Source organism: Bacillus rossius, chromosome 6, assembly GCF_032445375.1.
Source record: "Bacillus rossius redtenbacheri isolate Brsri chromosome 6, Brsri_v3, whole genome shotgun sequence".
Lineage (NCBI taxonomy): Eukaryota > Metazoa > Arthropoda > Insecta > Phasmatodea > Bacillidae > Bacillus > Bacillus rossius.
Window position 1 is genome coordinate 4,316,843 of NC_086334.1, and position 18,579 is coordinate 4,335,421.

General features: G+C 40.1%; 1 protein-coding gene and 1 long non-coding RNA gene across 6 annotated transcripts; one reads left to right on the plus strand and one right to left on the minus strand.

Annotated features, from left to right (window-relative positions):
- Positions 1 to 454: 454 nt before the first annotated feature.
- Positions 455 to 7,347, plus strand: LOC134532534 (uncharacterized). Its single transcript, XR_010075151.1, has 2 exons — positions 455 to 638; positions 3,378 to 7,347. It is a non-coding gene; the product is annotated as an uncharacterized LOC134532534 (long non-coding RNA).
- On the minus strand, positions 6,958 to 16,936 carry LOC134532533 (homocysteine-responsive endoplasmic reticulum-resident ubiquitin-like domain member 2 protein). Of its 5 annotated transcripts, none has more exons than XM_063369023.1 (7): positions 16,876 to 16,936; positions 15,789 to 15,975; positions 15,025 to 15,223; positions 11,970 to 12,132; positions 9,946 to 10,100; positions 8,043 to 8,193; positions 6,958 to 7,347 (listed from the first exon to the last, which is right to left on the minus strand). In XM_063369023.1, exons 2-7 carry the CDS (start codon positions 15,930 to 15,932, stop codon positions 7,125 to 7,127), a joined length of 1,035 nt encoding a protein of 344 aa, XP_063225093.1. In that variant the 5' UTR covers positions 15,933 to 15,975; positions 16,876 to 16,936; the 3' UTR covers positions 6,958 to 7,124. The 5 variants fall into 5 exon arrangements, with proteins under 5 accessions (XP_063225093.1, XP_063225091.1, XP_063225090.1 ...); XM_063369021.1 differs by lacking the exon at positions 16,876 to 16,936 and adding an exon at positions 16,371 to 16,683; XM_063369020.1 differs by lacking the exon at positions 16,876 to 16,936 and adding an exon at positions 16,587 to 16,674.
- Between the last annotated feature and the right edge of the window lie 1,643 nt (positions 16,937 to 18,579).

Below are 18,579 nucleotides of genomic sequence, written 5' to 3' on the forward strand. Positions count from 1 at the left end.
CAACAAAAAAACCAACAGATAATTATACATATTTTTTAATTTATCCTCACCTTAATTTTCTTAAAACTGAGATAGGTACTCTCGCTCAAAAAATAATAAAAAATAAGTTTAAAAATTTTACTGTGCATGTTTGAATTCCCGATTTGTAAAAAAATATTGAGCAATATGTAAACACATTTCATTTCTGCTGATAATGCTGTATAAACAAGTGAGAAAATCCCGCGTTTTCTGGATGCAATTAAAAAATAGAGATCAACAACACAGTCATTCGTTGACAGTAGACAATCGGTTTTAGAGCTAAACACACTTTTCAGCAACTACCGTGTAACCGCACACTTTCGCGTTTGTAAACGTGTTTACTTAAACATGTTCACCTGAAGTAGTTCAGGGTCCCGTGTAACCGCGCCCTGAACATTGAAGAGCCCATAGAGTAAGTAAACGGAAGAGCCGGTGATTGGCCCGTAGATCTGCAGATCTTTTGAACTGCTGTTTAGAAACTTTGTTGTGACGCTATAATTTTATAAAATAGAAGAAAAAGCTTCTTTGTGTGCCAACTTGTGGCTTGTGTGTGCTGTCGCGTCGGGCCATGCCGATGCGGTATTTTAAATAGTTTCTCGCAACGCTAAGTTACCAAATTGGTGAGCCATTACGCCCCGAGCTTTGACCAGTGGCGGATTCATAGGGTTGGGGGGGCGCAGGGAACGCGCCACCCCCCCCCCCCCCTTGACTAGGGCAGCCCAGCACGAAGCATGGTTCTTGGCAAGGGGAGGGCGCGCACCCGGCCGCCGATGTTATTCAATACACATTCATACACTTACCTTTAATATTCGGGCGAGACGTAAATGAAACGGATAGAGCTTGGAAAAAGATCTCTGGCTGCATCCAAGCAACCAAGGTGACGTAACAAGGGAGTGTGTGGAAGAGGTAGACCTGCCCCCCCCCCCCCCCCCCCCCTTGAGATTTTTCTGTATCCACCACTGGCTTTGACAAAGCTCTGTTATTTGTTTTACTGGGGCCTTTTAGGGCAGATTTCACCATCGCCGGTTAAGGAGTTTAAACATTGGTTAAGAACACTTAAACATCGTTTAGTTGTGAATTATATTTCACCAAAAGTTAAACAGTGTTTAAGTTCGTTAACAGTTGTTTAACATTAACCGCCCAAATTCGGGCGGTTAAGTCTTAAACAGTTGTTTTAAAGAGGAGTTGTGTCTCGTAATGGCCGCGCGAATGTACGATTTAATTTTTGAAGAGGATGATGATAATGTGCGAAGAAGGCCTAGATGGGTTCAAGAAAGATCAAACTATCTGGACGATTATGATGATGTTGACTTTGTCAAGCATTATTTTAATTAAAGGTTTTTTAAAGTGTTGTTTTAGAAGTATAGGTATATATATATACATATTAATTTGAAAGCAGTATCAAGTTTATATCTTAAATAACTTCTAATTGAGTAGTATTTCTTCACTTTCTAGGTTATATTTTCGGCAAAAAAATATAACAATAATTTTTACTACATACCCAAATACCTTGCTACATACCTGTTTTAAATATCTCCAACTTTTCCTTTGCAGCTACCTTTCTCGTTTGTCTTTTTAAATTCTCGTAGCACGCCTTCAAAGCATCACTACAGCGATTGGTGGAAGGGCTTGAAGCATTGAATATCTTCGTCACAATTTCCCAAGATTTATTTTATTCTTTATTTGTAACGGCATCCGTTTTTTTATTTTCTATTGTACTCGCGTGTTCTTGAACCAATTCAACTAGCAGTTCCTTTTCATACGAAGTAAAATTAACAGAACGTTTGCGTCTCTCACCCATGTTTCAAAACAAATATTAAATTTCAATAGCGCACTTTATTTTACATCACACCAAGCTGCAACACATACGTAACAATATAGCATCGCCACCGCCTTCTTTATATGAATCTTCTAGGCGAATAAAACTTAAAACAAGGTGTAACTAATCAATGGTAAGAAATGCGTGGTGAAATGAAAAAGCTTAACGGTTGTTTAAGAACGGAGTGTTAACTTTAAACAACCGTTAGTTAACACATTGTTTAACGACCGCATGGTGAAATTGGCCCTAAACTTTTTTTTTTAGTTACAGAGTATTGAATGCAAATATAACTTTAAGAAAAATTGTATTAATAATATTTTTGTTTATATAATTGTTATAATCTATTCAAGTATATAGCTAATTGCATTGGTTTGGTTATTTCATACTCAGTAGGCTTTGTGATATGTGTTTTACTTCTAATAAGATTCAATTACAGGATCATCTGTAGCTTGAACAAGAAAAATTTACCTATTATATTAGGAAATGAATGTTTAATTTTATTGATGGATAAACAAACACTTTATAGGAACTTAACTACATACCTGTTAGCCTTACATTAAAGCAAAACCCAATTCACTTGTATCCTTTTAATGTTATGTAACTGGAGTTTCAAATTCAATCTCATTAAGCCTAAATATACTATTTTTTTTAAATACTAAGACAACTTAGTTATTTGTTTGCAATTGACATGCAGAAAGCAAAATATCAAAAATTAAATTTAGGTTACATACTTTTAGAATAAATGTCTGCAATTTTATAACATTACACATTTGATTCAATGGACAGTAACATGTTTACGAACTCCCTTAAAAAACCAATATCTCATCTGTATGAAGTTGTTACATCTCGGAGGTTGAAATAACAAAAGGAATTTAAAAAATTAAAAATTCTATCCTACTTAGCCTATACTATTAGATTCGTTACTTACCTATTGTTAAATTTCTCAACATAAATTTTTCTTATTTAATGTTAAAATTTATTTTGCTGTGTAGTTAAATATTATATTTTTATTAAAATAATATTTACGGTACCGTAAACTGGGCCAACTTTGTCCCACATAGAGAAAAAAGATTATTTTTTTTTTACAAATGTTTTTCAAAATAACAGATCCAACATTAGTTAAGACTTCTTTCCCATTATGTTACTGTTTAAAATATGTAGGTAGGAAATTTTTGTACCACTTCAATTCAGGTGGTAGCACTGTTACAAAAGAAAGAATTATTTAGTGCACAACTTTGTGGTGTGCATATTTTGATTTTAGTCTGAAAATTCTGGTAAGTGTAAGATTGTTTTTGTTATTTGTTTTGTTATTCCTTACAGGTACATTTCAATATCAGCTTAATCGTACAAATGTTTTTTTTAACTTTGCTCATAGTAATAGCAAATGTCAATTTAGAGGTTAGTTTGGACAACTTTGTCCCAGGTTAAAGTTGCACTATTGAAAAAAAAAATTACCTCATCTGTCACTCTTCCTGTTTAAATGTTTCAGAAAACTATATATTAAGTACATTGAGGCAAAACTATGCTAAATATTTTTCAGGGAGTCAAACAGGCAGCACTATGAGAACAGCGAGAAGAGGAAGTAGAAGTAAGATAGGAAGTCGTAGATATCAGGACTACACAGAAGATACTTTACAGAAGTGTTTGGAAGATATTAGGGAAGGTAGACTTTCTCAGAGGGCAGCCGAGAAGTTTTGGAACATCTCCCGCAGCACAATTAAAAACAAACTGAAATGTCTGCACTCTAAAAACCCAGGTAGGCAGCCAATACTAACCAGACTAAGGCCGCGTCCCAAGTGGCCTTACAGCTTAGGAGGCTCCTGTTAGGAAGAATCGGTCGTCTCTAGACACTTGGCCAAAACCCATCCCTGGGCTCCGGACACAAATCAACATCAAATCAACCAGGAAGAAAGCCAGATGCACATAACAGACATGTATAACGTGCAGTGTGTGTTCTACCTGTAGTCTGCCGTAAACAAGTGCGGGTACTGTGGCTAGAGTGGGAGATGAAGTATTTCTGGTATGCCACACCACCAAGTGATATGTGGCTATCAAAATAAAGTGAATTAATTTTCCACTGGTTTGCAAGCCATTTAATGGCTGATGCTAAACTCTGCCTGTCTTCTTACAATTGATGTAGCTTTGCAATACAGTGAAACACCTTATTTACGTTACCGTTATTTACATTTTCCCGTTATTTGCACTATATTCTTCAGGTCCCATTTGGTTCCCATTTAATCCAATACAATACTTTCACGCGAATTACGTCTCAAAAATCGAATCCATCCCGCTATTTACGTCACGTAAAAACGATAGTAGGCCTAAAAACATTGTGAAAAACGTAACTTTTATAGTCGGCAGTGAACATTTTAAATCGCAAAATAAACATATTTTATAACATGAAAAGTTGCTTTTATTTCTAAACATATAATAATTTAAGCCTAGGCGTGTAAAAGTCCGAGTAATTATAGCAGGAGACAATCTAAAATGTACTCGGTAAAAACATAAACTCACGAATGTATAAACTTTCTGTTACTATATTTATGTCACAACTTAGCTGAAATACTGGTACGAGACATAAACTTCACTAGATAAAATGAGCGGAGTCTTGGTAACTGTTTTAAACGTATTTTATAATTTCAGAAGTATTGTACAGTTGACGCATATTTTTTAAACTAACCATTTATATCTGGGGATCGTAAATAATTAATTATTGGTATCAAGACATCAAGGTGAACGTAAACTTGAACACGTCACGGCAGCGAGAAAACTGGTGCGTATACCAATAAACTGGTATTAGAACTGGACAAAACTGGTACACGGGAGGTGGAGCTTATATTTTTTTCCGCTAAGCTCGCATCTATTGGCTGGCTGCTGATGGAACGTCACGAGTCTGGGCGGAGCGTTGAGTGAGTTATACTGCGCATGCGCAGCTCAGACAACAGAGAGAGCCAGCCGGCAGCTACGCCGCGCCATAACAGCTGATTGAGTACGATGACCTTTCTACGCGCACGGTGCGCTATTGACGGTCAATTTCCAATTTGCTGCCTTTTTTTTTTTAATTTTTTTACTGTGGTGCAATGCGTATGTGTAATGTAGCCCGCATTTGTTATGAACGCTGCAGGATGCGACTGTATTTTAATTAACTTTAACGTATTTCTTACTTTTCCCTTTATTTACACTTTCCCGCTTTTTACACTTTTTTACGTTGTCCCCATGAAAAGAGCAAATAAGGGGTTTTGCTGTATATAGTAAAAGGTGCACTTGTATGCCAACTACCCTTAGCGGACCAACTCTGCCGAAAAACATTAGACGGCAGACCAAAAGAATAAGATATTCTTACTGTAACTGACAATAGTAATTTAAATGGGGTGCAAATAAATATTCTATAGGGAACATAACTGTGCACCAATATAAAACATAGAAACACTCATACTTCAAACTGAATGTATTAACAATACAACTTTAACATAAGGTACTTGTGAACTGTAGATACTCTTCATGCGAATCTATGTAGTATCCACCAATTATCTGCATGGAAACCTCTTTCACTTTACAGAAGGCCACACACAGCACTAGTCTGTGAAAAACATAGATAACTACATGTTCACACACACTGGTCAATATTGCTGTATATGATTAAAAACACTAATTAATTTCCAGATAATGGGTTCACTTAGTGGGCTTTAATACTACATTTATTTCTGGGGTAATATTATTTATATTTTTTTCCCCCCAGTTAAATCGGGAATCTATAAGAAGTACTGTAAGCTTTTTGCAAAAGCTGTACTAAACAATTAAGGGATGAATAATATTCTCATTTTATCTCTCAAAATAATATTTTAAAATTTAGTAGTGACTAAATCTTTGGTATTTGAAAAGACACACAAACTTTAGCCCTTGAGCAAAACACTCATAAAACTGTGCACAAAGTAACACAAATATCAGGTATACATACACTTTTAAATTTTACATAACTCTCTCATAAACTCAATATTACAAGATTCAGCACAAATTCACACACACAAAAAAAAAAAACTATTTATGCATTGTCTGCAGCTAGTTAGGGTGGGCATTTAGGTACAATTAGCAATGGTTTTTAGTTGTATCACCACAATACATCAATGGCAAAATTGTATTATTTTCTTTCAATATGAATGTTAATTTTCTTTACTCTGTTCACTCTAGTCAGTAAGAGCAAGAGAAACTAGGCGTTGCTGAGTGACTTACCTAATAAAAGCCATAAATGTTTCTTAAAATGCTACACACTTACAGCAAGAATACAAAAGCCATCAATGAATCAGACAAACAAAAGTCCCAGCAGGAGTACTTAAAAATAGGCCTGTGTAAATATTCAAACAGTTTATTGTTCGTATTCGATTTGATTTTGAATCACGTCAAAAAACAAAAAACAAATATACAGTCGTTTACTAATACGGCTGTACGAGATCTTTGAAGTCTGGAAAAATATTGGGATCACAGAAGATTTTCTTGAGGGGCAGGATAAGGATAAATACATGTCCATAAAAATAAAAACCCTGCACTGGTGTTAAAGTTGACAGTTTTCAGATCATAGGGTACCAACATGGCATTCCAGCCCTGCGATCAGTTCCCCCCCCCCAGAATGGAGCAGTGAGGGGAAAAAACTTGTATAGATATCGTGGAAAACATTTGGTCGGATACTCACAGCAAAGACTCCTAAAGCCTAACAACCTACGACAAGATTTATCTGGCCATTTTCATGGAAGTTTTGGTACCTTCACACTACAACACAGGTTATACAAAAAAAATAGTGAGAATGTGTGTAATCAGGGGCGCAACAACACAAGGGGGGGGGAAGGGTATTTTGCCCCCCCTCTGAAACCTTGAAATGGGGGCAAAGAAAGTGCTGTGTAATCAATTTTTAGATAATAAAACTGCTTAAATAGCACCATTTTCCACCTTGAAACACAAATTTTCCCGGGGGAGGACCCCTGGACCCCCCGCTTCAATAAGGGGGATCGACGATTCTTTATAAAAAGTTATATTGCCCCCCCCCCCCCCCCCCCCCCTTTTTGGAAATTTAGTTGTTGCGCCCCTGTGTGTAATCATATGAAAAAAAAAAATTCTGTAACCCTAAATAATTGTAATATGTATATTTATTTGTACTTTGTACTATACACTTAAATTCTTTCAAGAGTATTTACACAATTAAAGTCTTTAGCTTTGGTTTTCAATGCCGGTGCTAACAATAAAAACACGACTATACAAGAGTCTGGTGAAGTGAATGTGCGGAAGCGAGGGGGGCTCAGAGCACGCCCGGCTGCTCGGGGATCAGCGACGCGAAGAAGCTGCTGAAGAAGGTCCAGGCGAGGGCGAGCAGGGACGGCCGCTCAGGCTGCTGGGGAGCGCCCGACGCGGAGTCGCTGTCGGAGCCGCTGGCCGCGTCCTCGTCCGGCGCCGGCGCCGGCACGTTGTTGTTGTCGGCCGCGCGCCGTGCCGCCTGCACCTGCAGGAACCCCCGGTGGTACCTGCGCGACACACGCGTCTTCCTTCAGGAGAGGAACCGAGTCTCTGATTATGCAAGCGAGACCTACAAGGGCTGGGGTGAAGGAATTAGTTTTAACCTTCTAGCCAACATAAGGGTCATCAGAATTCATAAGAACGTACCTCTCACTGGATTCATTTTTGCGGAGGGGGGGATTGGCTTTTGAGAAAACTCACTGGTTTAAGGCAAAGATCCACCATCTTTCAAACTTTTTAATAATAATAAAAAATAAAAAAAACACTTGATCCTGTTGGGAATTTAACCCACATTCTTTGGTGGGAGGCTAGTGATCAAACCTAAGATAGATATGGTTTTTATTCTTTTTCTACAATAAAGCGTTAATAAACTGTTACAGCACATTTGTTTGAAAACAGTGGTCTGCTTTTAACAATAAGTGAACGAATTTACAGTGTGCCTGTATAACCAATTCATTAGTCCCTCAAGCATATAGGCAAGTACCTATTTAATGATGATACAGGGCACAAGTACAGTAAAACTTAACTGTCCACTACTGTTGCTCCAAAGGCCAGCCACACATTATAAAGCCCAAAAAATTGGAATCGCCACATGATTACCTGCTAAAATATCAAGAATATCATTACAACTGAGTGCATGGCAGCAAGAAGTGGGCATTATTCCCACAGGTTAGCTCAGAAGTGCACGGATAGCACCACTCACATGTACATGATGACGGCGAGCATGGCTACCATGAAGAAGCGAGTGGGAGACGAGTAGAAGTAGACGATGCTGAGAAGCACCCCCATGCGGCTCAGCAGGTAGAACCAGTCCAGCCAGTCGCGGTTCCCCCGGCCGTCGTCATCCTCTCCGTCTGCAACCACCACACGATGCTAGTCGCTATACAACTGCAAACTTTTATAGCTTCTCTTTATTATTGCTTGACAGCCCTGCTAGTATTATATGTAGTTGAACTCCCTAAAGTCTAAATTTATGTATTCATCAACATGATGAATAACAGCCTGTCGAGAGACAGACATCAGTCTCCGCTGTAATGCATCATGTGCACAAGGGACCTTGCTGGTGTCGGAAGGCCAGCAACCTGATCACCGCCCTCTTGTGCCTTGGGAAGAGGGGTGAGCCGAGTCTACCCCAGGTGCACCGACTACCGCCCCCGCCCTACACCCCTCTCCGGCCAGGCCGCGCTCACCAGGTGGTAAAAGCCCAGTGTTCTTGGGGCAGCGAGCACTACAGAAGCTCTTGTGATCTCACTGCCCGGCCCGCGCTACCACGTGCCAGCCATCCGCAGACGCCTGTCGCCAATGCCAACTGGTCGGAAGTTAGGGCAAACCACAGGGAGGCAGGGGTATTGCTTATTGCAATAAACACCCACCACAGACTTTATGCCTTTAGTAAGGGACTACCTCTTTTACTATTAGCTGTCTCTCACCAGCCTATGCCCTTCACCGGCACTGCCCTATCCCCAAGGGAGGGGAAAGGTAATGAATACTGCTTGGTGCTCTGGGTCTGACCCTCGCATCTTGCCTCGCTCCTAGCCGACACAGCCGCAGGGAGTTTTTCAGTGAGTGGAGTACCTCACAATATAAGGTTGTCTGGGAAAAACCCACTGCAGATCTGCAGCCTATGGTTGCCACATCCCAATGCTTGGGCAGGTCTTGAAGTACTGCGCAACATTGATCTGCTGGGAGAACAAGTCATTCCTGAGGACAGGGTAGTTGGTCAGGAATGCAACCACAGAACACCCCACCACAGCGAGCCCGGTTAGATGGGCATTGGCAGCCACCAGTTACCTTCCTTTTCTCCTACCCCGCCCAGCCTTATGCCCTACCGCAATAGAGGGGGATAAAGTAGAGGGAAGCCCTGCCCACGTGCAAAGAACCAGACGGCCCGGAACACAGGAGAACCCTAGAGGAAGTTCACATGGATTCCCACCCCGGTGACCCATCTGCCGCCACCCCAGAGGTGCTCGGAGGTCCGGCCTGCTGCTGGTTACCCGGGTACACCACCCTGCTAAAGGGGCCAGTCCACACCATCCCACTGGCAGCAACCCTCCACTGTATGGAGGCCAGTAGCCAGAACCCCGGCTCACAAAAGCAGAGCCATCCGGCTGCCCTGTGGCGGGGCGGGGCAGCGCAAAAGGAAGGCTGCCAAACCATCCCACCACCCATAGGTGGGAGTGAGGAAGGCAACAAGCCAAACAAACCGCGGATACACGCATACACACAATAATATTAATGTAATGATGTATATACTTATAAACAGCATGAAAAAGACTACAGTCATTAAAAGATATAAAAAAAAATTGTTTTCTTATCAGATATCTTTTTTCATCTGAAAGCTTGCTTATTTGTGTTTTTTTAGTACATGTTTAATTTATTTCCATGCATTAATATGTATTAAAAGCAATTTTATCCATGCCCTCTAAGGATTACAGAATTTTCACAACTTGCAATCTCATAGAATTTTTGAAGTTGATTATATTTTACCAGATACCACCCTCTACAAATAAACCACACACTCCTTCCTGCCGAAACATTAAATAAAAAATAGACAATGATAATAGAATGATTCAATTTACGAAGCCAGTCTGCCTCGGGCATCGCACCTGGGGGGTTGTTGTCGAGGGGCGCAGCCACGCGCTCGGGGTTGTTGGGGGCGGCTGGGGGCTGCTCCGTGGCCGGTGGGGGCTGGAAGGTGAAGGAGGGAGGGATGGCGGCTGCAGCAGCCAGGCCATCCTGAGGAGACGCCGCTGATGCCATCCTGCACACGGTTCCCGCTCGACACTCTCTCTCTCGCACCAGCCACATGCAACTCCACACATCTCCACACACTGAGCACTCATCAGTCATCACATATCACCGCTTCCAGCTCGACACTCACTCTCTCGCACCAGCCACATGCAACTCCACACACTGAGCACTCATCAGTCATCACCGATCACCGCTTCCAGCTCGACTCTCTCCCACTCTCTCGCACCAGCCACATGCAACTCCACACACTGAGCACTCATCAGTCATCACCGATCACCGCTTCCAGCTCGACTCTCTCCCACTCTCTCGCACCAGCCACATGCAACTCCACACATCTCAACACACTGATCACTCATCAGTCATCACCGATCACCGCTTCCAGCTCGACTCTCTCCCACTCTCTCGCACCAGCCACATGCAACTCCACACATCTCAACACACTGATCACTCATCAGTCATCACCGATCACCGCTTCCAGCTCGACTCTCTCCCACTCTCTCGCACCAGCCACATGCAACTCCACACATCTCAACACACTGATCACTCATCAGTCATCACCGATCACCGCTTCCAGCTCGACTCTCTCCCACTCTCTCGCACCAGCCACATGCAACTCCACACATCTCAACACACTGATCACTCATCAGTCATCACCGATCACCGCTTCCAGCTCGACTCTCTCCCACTCTCTCGCACCAGCCACATGCAACTCCACACATCTCAACACACTGATCACTCATCAGTCATCACCGATCACCGCTTCCAGCTCGACTCTCTCCCACTCTCTCGCACCAGCCACATGCAACTCCACACATCTCAACACACTGATCACTCATCAGTCATCACCGATCACCGCTTCCAGCTCGACTCTCTCCCACTCTCTCGCACCAGCCACATGCAACTCCACACATCTCAACACACTGATCACTCATCAGTCATCACCGATCACCGCTTCCAGCTCGACTCTCTCCCACTCTCTCGCACCAGCCACATGCAACTCCACACATCTCAACACACTGAGCACTCATCAGTCATCACCGATCACCGCTTCCAGCTCGACTCTCTCCCACTCTCTCGCACCAGCCACATGCAACTCCACACATCTCAACACACTGATCACTCATCAGTCATCACCGATCACCGCTTCCAGCTCGACTCTCTCCCACTCTCTCGCACCAGCCACATGCAACTCCACACATCTCAACACACTGATCACTCATCAGTCATCACCGATCACTGCTTTCATTTATTTGCAATATATAACCTAGCATAACATTTTTGTAAAAATTTTTTTCAACATGTTTCTATTTCTAAATATTTTAATTTTTACTTCTTGTTGATCACAATACTTTATATTAAGGTGAAAAAAAAAGTAATTTAAAATTTAAAAAATGAAGACACTACAGTACTCATCATAAACAGTAAACATATTACATAATTTGAATGCATTTAACGCTCTTATTTCATATAATATTTAAAGTGATAAATTATTTAAAATTGTATTATAACTGACGTACACTTACTAATTCAGCTAAATAAACCACAATGAAGATCTGAAATGAACACGATAATGATGTCATATTTAAAGAATTTTTATCAAATTATTAACATTGTTAGGAGTATTCACTATGTCTTTAAAAAGTTCATTTTTGGTGGCTATTTGAGATAGACAAAGCACACTTAATTAATTCTGCCAAGTACCTGAAATATCTATACATACAAAGTCTTTCACAAAATATACATATTTTTAACTTGTTTTCAGCGCAATATGTTACAGTTTTTAATGGGTGTCCGAGAAGGTAGGGAAATATTGCCAGAGTTGTAACGTGCAACTAGCGTAAAAGCCACGCGGACACTCGAACCCAGCGAGGCGACTCACAGCTGCATGTACTGCATCATGTAGTTGGCGTAGGCCTGCTGCATCCAGGCGAGCTGCTGGGCCACGCTGCTGGGGTCGGAGGGCCCCATCGCCGCTGCCCAGGCCGCCTGCGGGTCCGGGAGCGTCGAGCCCTCCGCCGCGCTGCCCCTGCGACGCACCTCGTCTGCAACCACGCACACCCCTGCTGCTCTCCACCCCTTCGCTCGCTGCAGGGAACTGTACTTAATCTTGTTCCACTACACGCTCCCAGAGCCTCGCCTGCGTAACTAGGATGCTATTCTGGAAGCGTCGGGCGTCAAGTCGACCCTGGTGACGCGACACTTAAAAGGAATGCGAGACCATTTCAGAAGAGGGACAAAGGATATGAAAATGGCGACGCCAGCCTCCGAGGCAGTGGAAGGAAGTGAGGAGGGCGAGTGAACCCTCGGTGGGCGAAGGTGGATGACAAGCGACGGGCTTCGTGCGCAAAGACTGTGCTGCAAGCAGTACAAAAGCAAGTAGTGCGAGGCAGTGTTGAGACAGAGGCGGAGCTTCAGTGGGGAGAGTAATTAAAAACATTTCAATTATACTGTGGCTGTGCAGTAGCATACCTGCCATCTCTTGGCTTGGTAACTTAACTAACTGAAAGTACCTTCACAGAATGGTGTGAGCACCCTTTATATGTCTTGTTAATTCTCAGACAGTGGTTGCGTTCTGATTTACCAATCACGACACCAATAAATTAATGCGTATTTTTTAATCGGTTTGGATGGATATTTTTTCCTTGATGGCTTGTTGAAAGTGGGAGCGGGGTCTGCCCCAGCCTCCTTGCGGCAACCCCGCAGTCCGTGAACCTCCGTGAGGAGGCATGTCTCCAACAAGCATAGACACACAGAAGACTAGAACTGGAATACCTGGAGCCGCGTGGAGCTGGCGACAGCCCAGTCTGGGGGTTGTCGTTCACACCACGGCTACTTCTGAGCTTTTTTGAAAAATATAATTTTTTTCCCTTTTATTTTTGCTTGTTTAAATAACCTATTGGCTATGCCTATTGCACGATACACATTTTAAATTCAAACAAAGCATCGATAAATTTCTAACAGTGGCAGTGCTTAAGGCCATGCAATCATGGTGTAACACAAGACAAAATTTCCACGTATATTTTTTTTTATATCAGGTTAAACATTATCACAACTGTTTCATCACAAACTCTACGTCACATTAATCCACACTGCTACTTGAGACAATCTCTAGCTCAATTAATGACAGTAAAACATTAACAAATAAAGTAAGTTTAATGAACTATTATTATCTGACTTGCATCACAAAAACTGTGACTATGTAAAAGAAATCAAACTTAGAATGAGAATTAATTTTTGTAAGCACAATTTACAAAATTTCATGAGTAGTTACAGGACGAATGTAACATACTACACCATCTGTCTAGTTACAAGATAATCCGACATCACAACTCTTCTCCACACCATAGAACACCTGTCCAGTGTAGCTGCATGGTTGCATGTACTAACTACAACTAATGGGTACTACCGTATGTCCTTCCCATGGCCCCACACGCTTGTCCGCTGACGTGGCTAAGAGCTGAGACAGCAACTGAGAGTACTGTCTTATCTAATCACCAAGTGATAAATACCACTGTCATGGTGCACCGCTCATTATGAGTCATCATGCCAGCATTAAAACAATACAAAGGATACCAATCCTTGCAGATAAAATAATTTATGTCGTCGTTAGTGACATTCACTGGGTAGGTTTGCTCCAGTTTTATGGATAAGCAGGGAGCAATCAGGACTGTTTCAGATATATGTGGAGACCACGGGAAAATGTAGAACCCCTCATTCTACTTCTGTTGTTTTAGGAATAAGTTTATTGATTTGTAAGTATTGGACACCAGCTCTTCCACCTTATCTCATTCACAGTTCTACTCACTAACAAAAAAATAATCAATTGACTTTCATACACACTATGATTCGTACCCTCTTGTGCAATTAGAAACTAAGGAGATTTTAAGGCCACCTTTACTTCATCGCCTTCTCCACTATCAAGAGGAACAAAACAATTTAAAATATCATAAATCCCCCAAGAAATAACAATGTTAAAGAGTTAAAGAACAAAAATTAATTTTGTTGGTTAGTTCAATTCTTACAGAGAGAAAAATTATCTCTGGATCACATAGCTAACCCAAGCAGTGTGTCTATCTGAAATTGGTAGCCATAACATTTACTTTGATCACTAATTACATTTACTTTATAAGTTTTAACGCTTTGCCAATTAGGACACTGCACAAAGCGTTGTTTACTGCCAAGTAGGAAACACAAGAACATTAAAACACCCACTTTAATCTATTACTTGTCTGCTATCAGTCTATTATTAAAAAGATTTTTACGGATACATAGTGAAATCGTAGGACTTTTAAGGACCCTTATTTAATTAAAGACTAATTACTTTTTAAGGATATTAAGGAGGCATACAAACCCTGATATTTCTTTTTGCCTTCAGAGATGGCAACATTACCTTTGGGGCTTTATATTTCCCTTTCAGTTGAAAGTCAGTCACCACAGAAGATAGCTAACACAAAATAAAATAAATATATATAATATTTGATATTTGAGGTACGGCAATGAAGTAGGCCAAACTTAAACTCAATTCACCTAGAGCACTATAATATATAGGACATACAAATTAGGTTTCTGTAAAGGTCACAAACGTCCCTGGGTCTGTTTTGAAAAACCTAATTGAACAATGATGTCTTTTAAAAAATAGTATTAACTAACTAAAATACTGCAGACCGTGAGTGCAAAATAATCTGGCACTTCAAAGTGAACCAAACTGTAGAAAAAATTAATTTTAATTGTAATTTTTCTCTACATAACAAAATGAAAGTGAAATGCATCTCGAGACGTTGATTACACTAACCAATTCTGAAAACTGCTACAAGACTGTTGAGATCTTTAATCTTGGAAATGGAACACTGTCACATTGAAGAAACACAAGCACAACTCAGCTTGTACCCAGTGGGAAACTGACAGTAGCACAAACAAGCACGTCAGCTACTCACCGACGTCTGAGCTGCGCGCGGGCACCGCCTGCATCCTGGGTGGCTCTGGGGCAGGGCGCCGGTAGCCGTCCCTGGGGGTGGCACAGACGAGGTGCAGCGTGTGAGCCGTCTGGCCCTCGAAGGAACGCAGCACGTCCTTCAGAGCCGCTCCGTCCGGCAGCAGCTTGCCAGAGTAGATCAGCTTCTGATCCTCCGTGCGCTGCAAGACACAGCCCACGTACTGACACCGCAAATAAGCACGACAACATTTTTCATTCAACTTTAAAGCATCAAATGTTAGTCTATTGAATTATCTAACAAAAAATGTTTCACTACAAAGAATGCCTCGAAATTAGCATGAATTTATAAAATGTTGATGGTGACACACATAGAGTTTCTTGTATCTTCCAAAACTAAATCACAATTTTACAGATTTTTTGGTTTGAGCACTACAGACATTCCTGTATTTATGCACAGGTATTTAAATGCGAGATAAAAACGATTTCTCTTAAACTAGTAGAAATAAATTCCTACGCTGTTTCCAAGTTAAATAAAGAAACTTCTCTAGCGTTGCAAAAATGGTATTTATGTAATATTATTTATAATTTGCCGAAAATCCGTGACGCAAGATATTTAAAAGTTTTTATAACAATACCATCAGAATTGTCCCCTCCGGAATCATATTAAGCGACATTAAAAATACTAAAAAATGCAATTTCTTATTATTTATTTTACAATCACCAAAATATATTAAAATATTCTTTTAATCCAAAGCCAAAATTTACCGGTTTGCTGGGATACACTTCTGCAAGGTAGTTCTTTAACCTACGAATAGTCCAGTTCAGTTCACACTCGATCGTTAAATCCTCCACTTGCTGATTTGGAGCCTTAACAATTAGTGTCACAGGCATATTCAGGACTTCCATCATACATTTGATGGATAGGTTAACACTGTGGATTTACACCGACGATCTGAAACAGAATAATCCATGGTAAGATTCTGTTGAAATTATCCTTCAGGTTTATGCAATTGCATCAGAATTTCCTCTAGTTGAATCTTGACGGAAGTGAGTGATGAGTTAAATGAATACAAATACGTAACACACAATAGAGGCCAAGGTCAATAAACATTTACCCTAACCATTAAAAATCTGAATAAAAAACAAACAAACTTTAAGCTTAAACGTAAAAGCAAATTATGTATATGTACAATAAAGCAATGTTTCATTCGAATTACCTAAACAAGCATGTATTAAAAACAGTATAAAACACTATTAAAAGCTCTATTTTTCTAAAACAAAAAAATATTAAAACCTCACTAACTCGCAAAATATGACCTAATCACTGATCAGTCATACGAAACACACCCCAAGAGCATTCTGTTGATATTTTCAGAAACTTCTCTGTATTTGTCAATTTCCTATTGGTTAGCTAGGAACACTACAAAGAATCTTATTGGCCTTATAATAAACAGCTGATAAACGTCAACAGGAGAAATATTCTAAAACATCTAAAAAAAAAAAAAAAAAAAATTACACAAAATATTGAAATGTTTTATCAGATAAAAAAATAAAATAACACACTTAAATAACATTTTAGTCTGCCACTTTAAAAAACAATCATGTTACTCAAATGTTATGTACTCATTGCCGACCAGTGATTAAAGAAATAAACTGACGGAACATAAGGCCATAGTCTAAAGAGAATGCTCCCGACGAAAGAACCTTGAATTAAACATTTTGGTGAGACAATATAGGAAAACCAAGCCTTTTCAAACGCTTAGAAAACCGTTAGCCAGCGATCTTAGTGGCTTAGCCTGAAAAAGACCGCAAAATTCAAATTCAATTATATTAAAATTTGCGATATATGTACAGTTTTCTCTCGTCTTTGAAATCTTGTTCTCTAATTTGTCACATTCACCATTATGGCCTCGGCCTCAGCTGACACTCCATGCCAAATTGCCGACGACCAATTTCCCCCCACAAAGCCCGTCACAAAAAAAAAAGTTGCCTACCCCAACATGGGTGCATACCGGAACAAACATCAACGACATTCCCGTCTGATACTCTATGCGAATATTGCATAGCGACGGTAGTGCTTTTGTTGTTTATAGATGACAGGTTACAAAGAATTAATATTATTGAAATCATCCAAATATCATAGGTCATTTAGAGCCATAATAGACATAAAAAATGTAGTAAAAATATGGTATATAATTTTAAAAGCCAATGTAAATGTGATATGTATGTATAGGTATTACGTATGTAGAATAAGTGTATGCACATACCCTGGTGTACATTTATTCTTGGTATATATAAATGCAGGGCCAAAATAATTTGTTTATCTCTAATATCAGTAACATCTTTCTTAATATCTTTAAAGTCCCAGGAAGCAACAAAGGTCCGTGTACGCAGACCGTGCGACCGAAAGGAGAATCTGATACATTATTAATCACGCCTGGTAATTCTCTACTTCTGATACTCTCATGCCCGCCTGATACAACCAATATCAATCAGTTCAACATTAACTGCAGTTCGTCCTGGCCATGTATCACCATGTTGCGGGCTGTCATGCTTTGTAGTTAGTATCTTTATAGTGAAATAAGGAATGGATAAGTGCAGGAAAAAGACTACATTTGTGTGGAATTTTTTCACGGAAAATAATGAGTTTGCTAAGTGTAATTTGTGTAAACAAAAACTGAGTTATAAATCATCATCGACTAATCTGAAGAAACATTTGAAACGTAAACATCCAACTGTACAGTTACCTGATCAGAATCAAGATAGTTTAACATCACTATCACTGTTCAGAAGTAGGAGCGATGATCCAGACATCGCAAAACCGACACCGTACCTCAGCCAAAAAAAAGATTCGACTACTGAGCGTACTTTGATGTGGGACAATAAAGCTAAACGACTCGTAACAATTTCGCTCTGCGCCTCTCCTTCAACGCCTTCCCCTGCGCTTCCTCCCCTACATTATTTCCCTTCTTTATCCCTTATTCGTCGTGCCGCTCCCTCCCCTTTTACAAGCTCCGCCACAGTGACCGTCATCTAGTGATGGGCTTACCTGTTACTTTTGAGTATCAGTGAAATCGGTTCCAGTGAAATTTAGGTTCCTGTGAAATTAAACGGTGAACGGTGAAATCTCTCTCTAGTAATGCTCGTAATCGTTAACTGCTTCCTCGCACCGAAAAATGGTGAAATAAAGGGGATAAGTGAAATCACTGCCTCTCGGTGAATGATGAAATTAAATACATGCAATGTTTTTCACAGAAACCTTTCATTTTGTTTTGAGTTTATTTCGAGTTAAAATTGAAAAAATACTACATAATAATTATTTTTAAAATATTTTTAATAATATTGATTCCATATTTATATCCCTCTCCTTTCAGTTCAATGATATAACGAACACATATTAATTTTAAAACATTTATGAGAATTCATTATCTTCCGTGATATTCTGATTGGCTTTCACTCGGTGAACGGTGATTTTTTTTTTACTGTAATCATTACAAGTATGCAATTCGTATACTCCACATACAGTTTAACTTCAAAATATATACATAAAAAAATG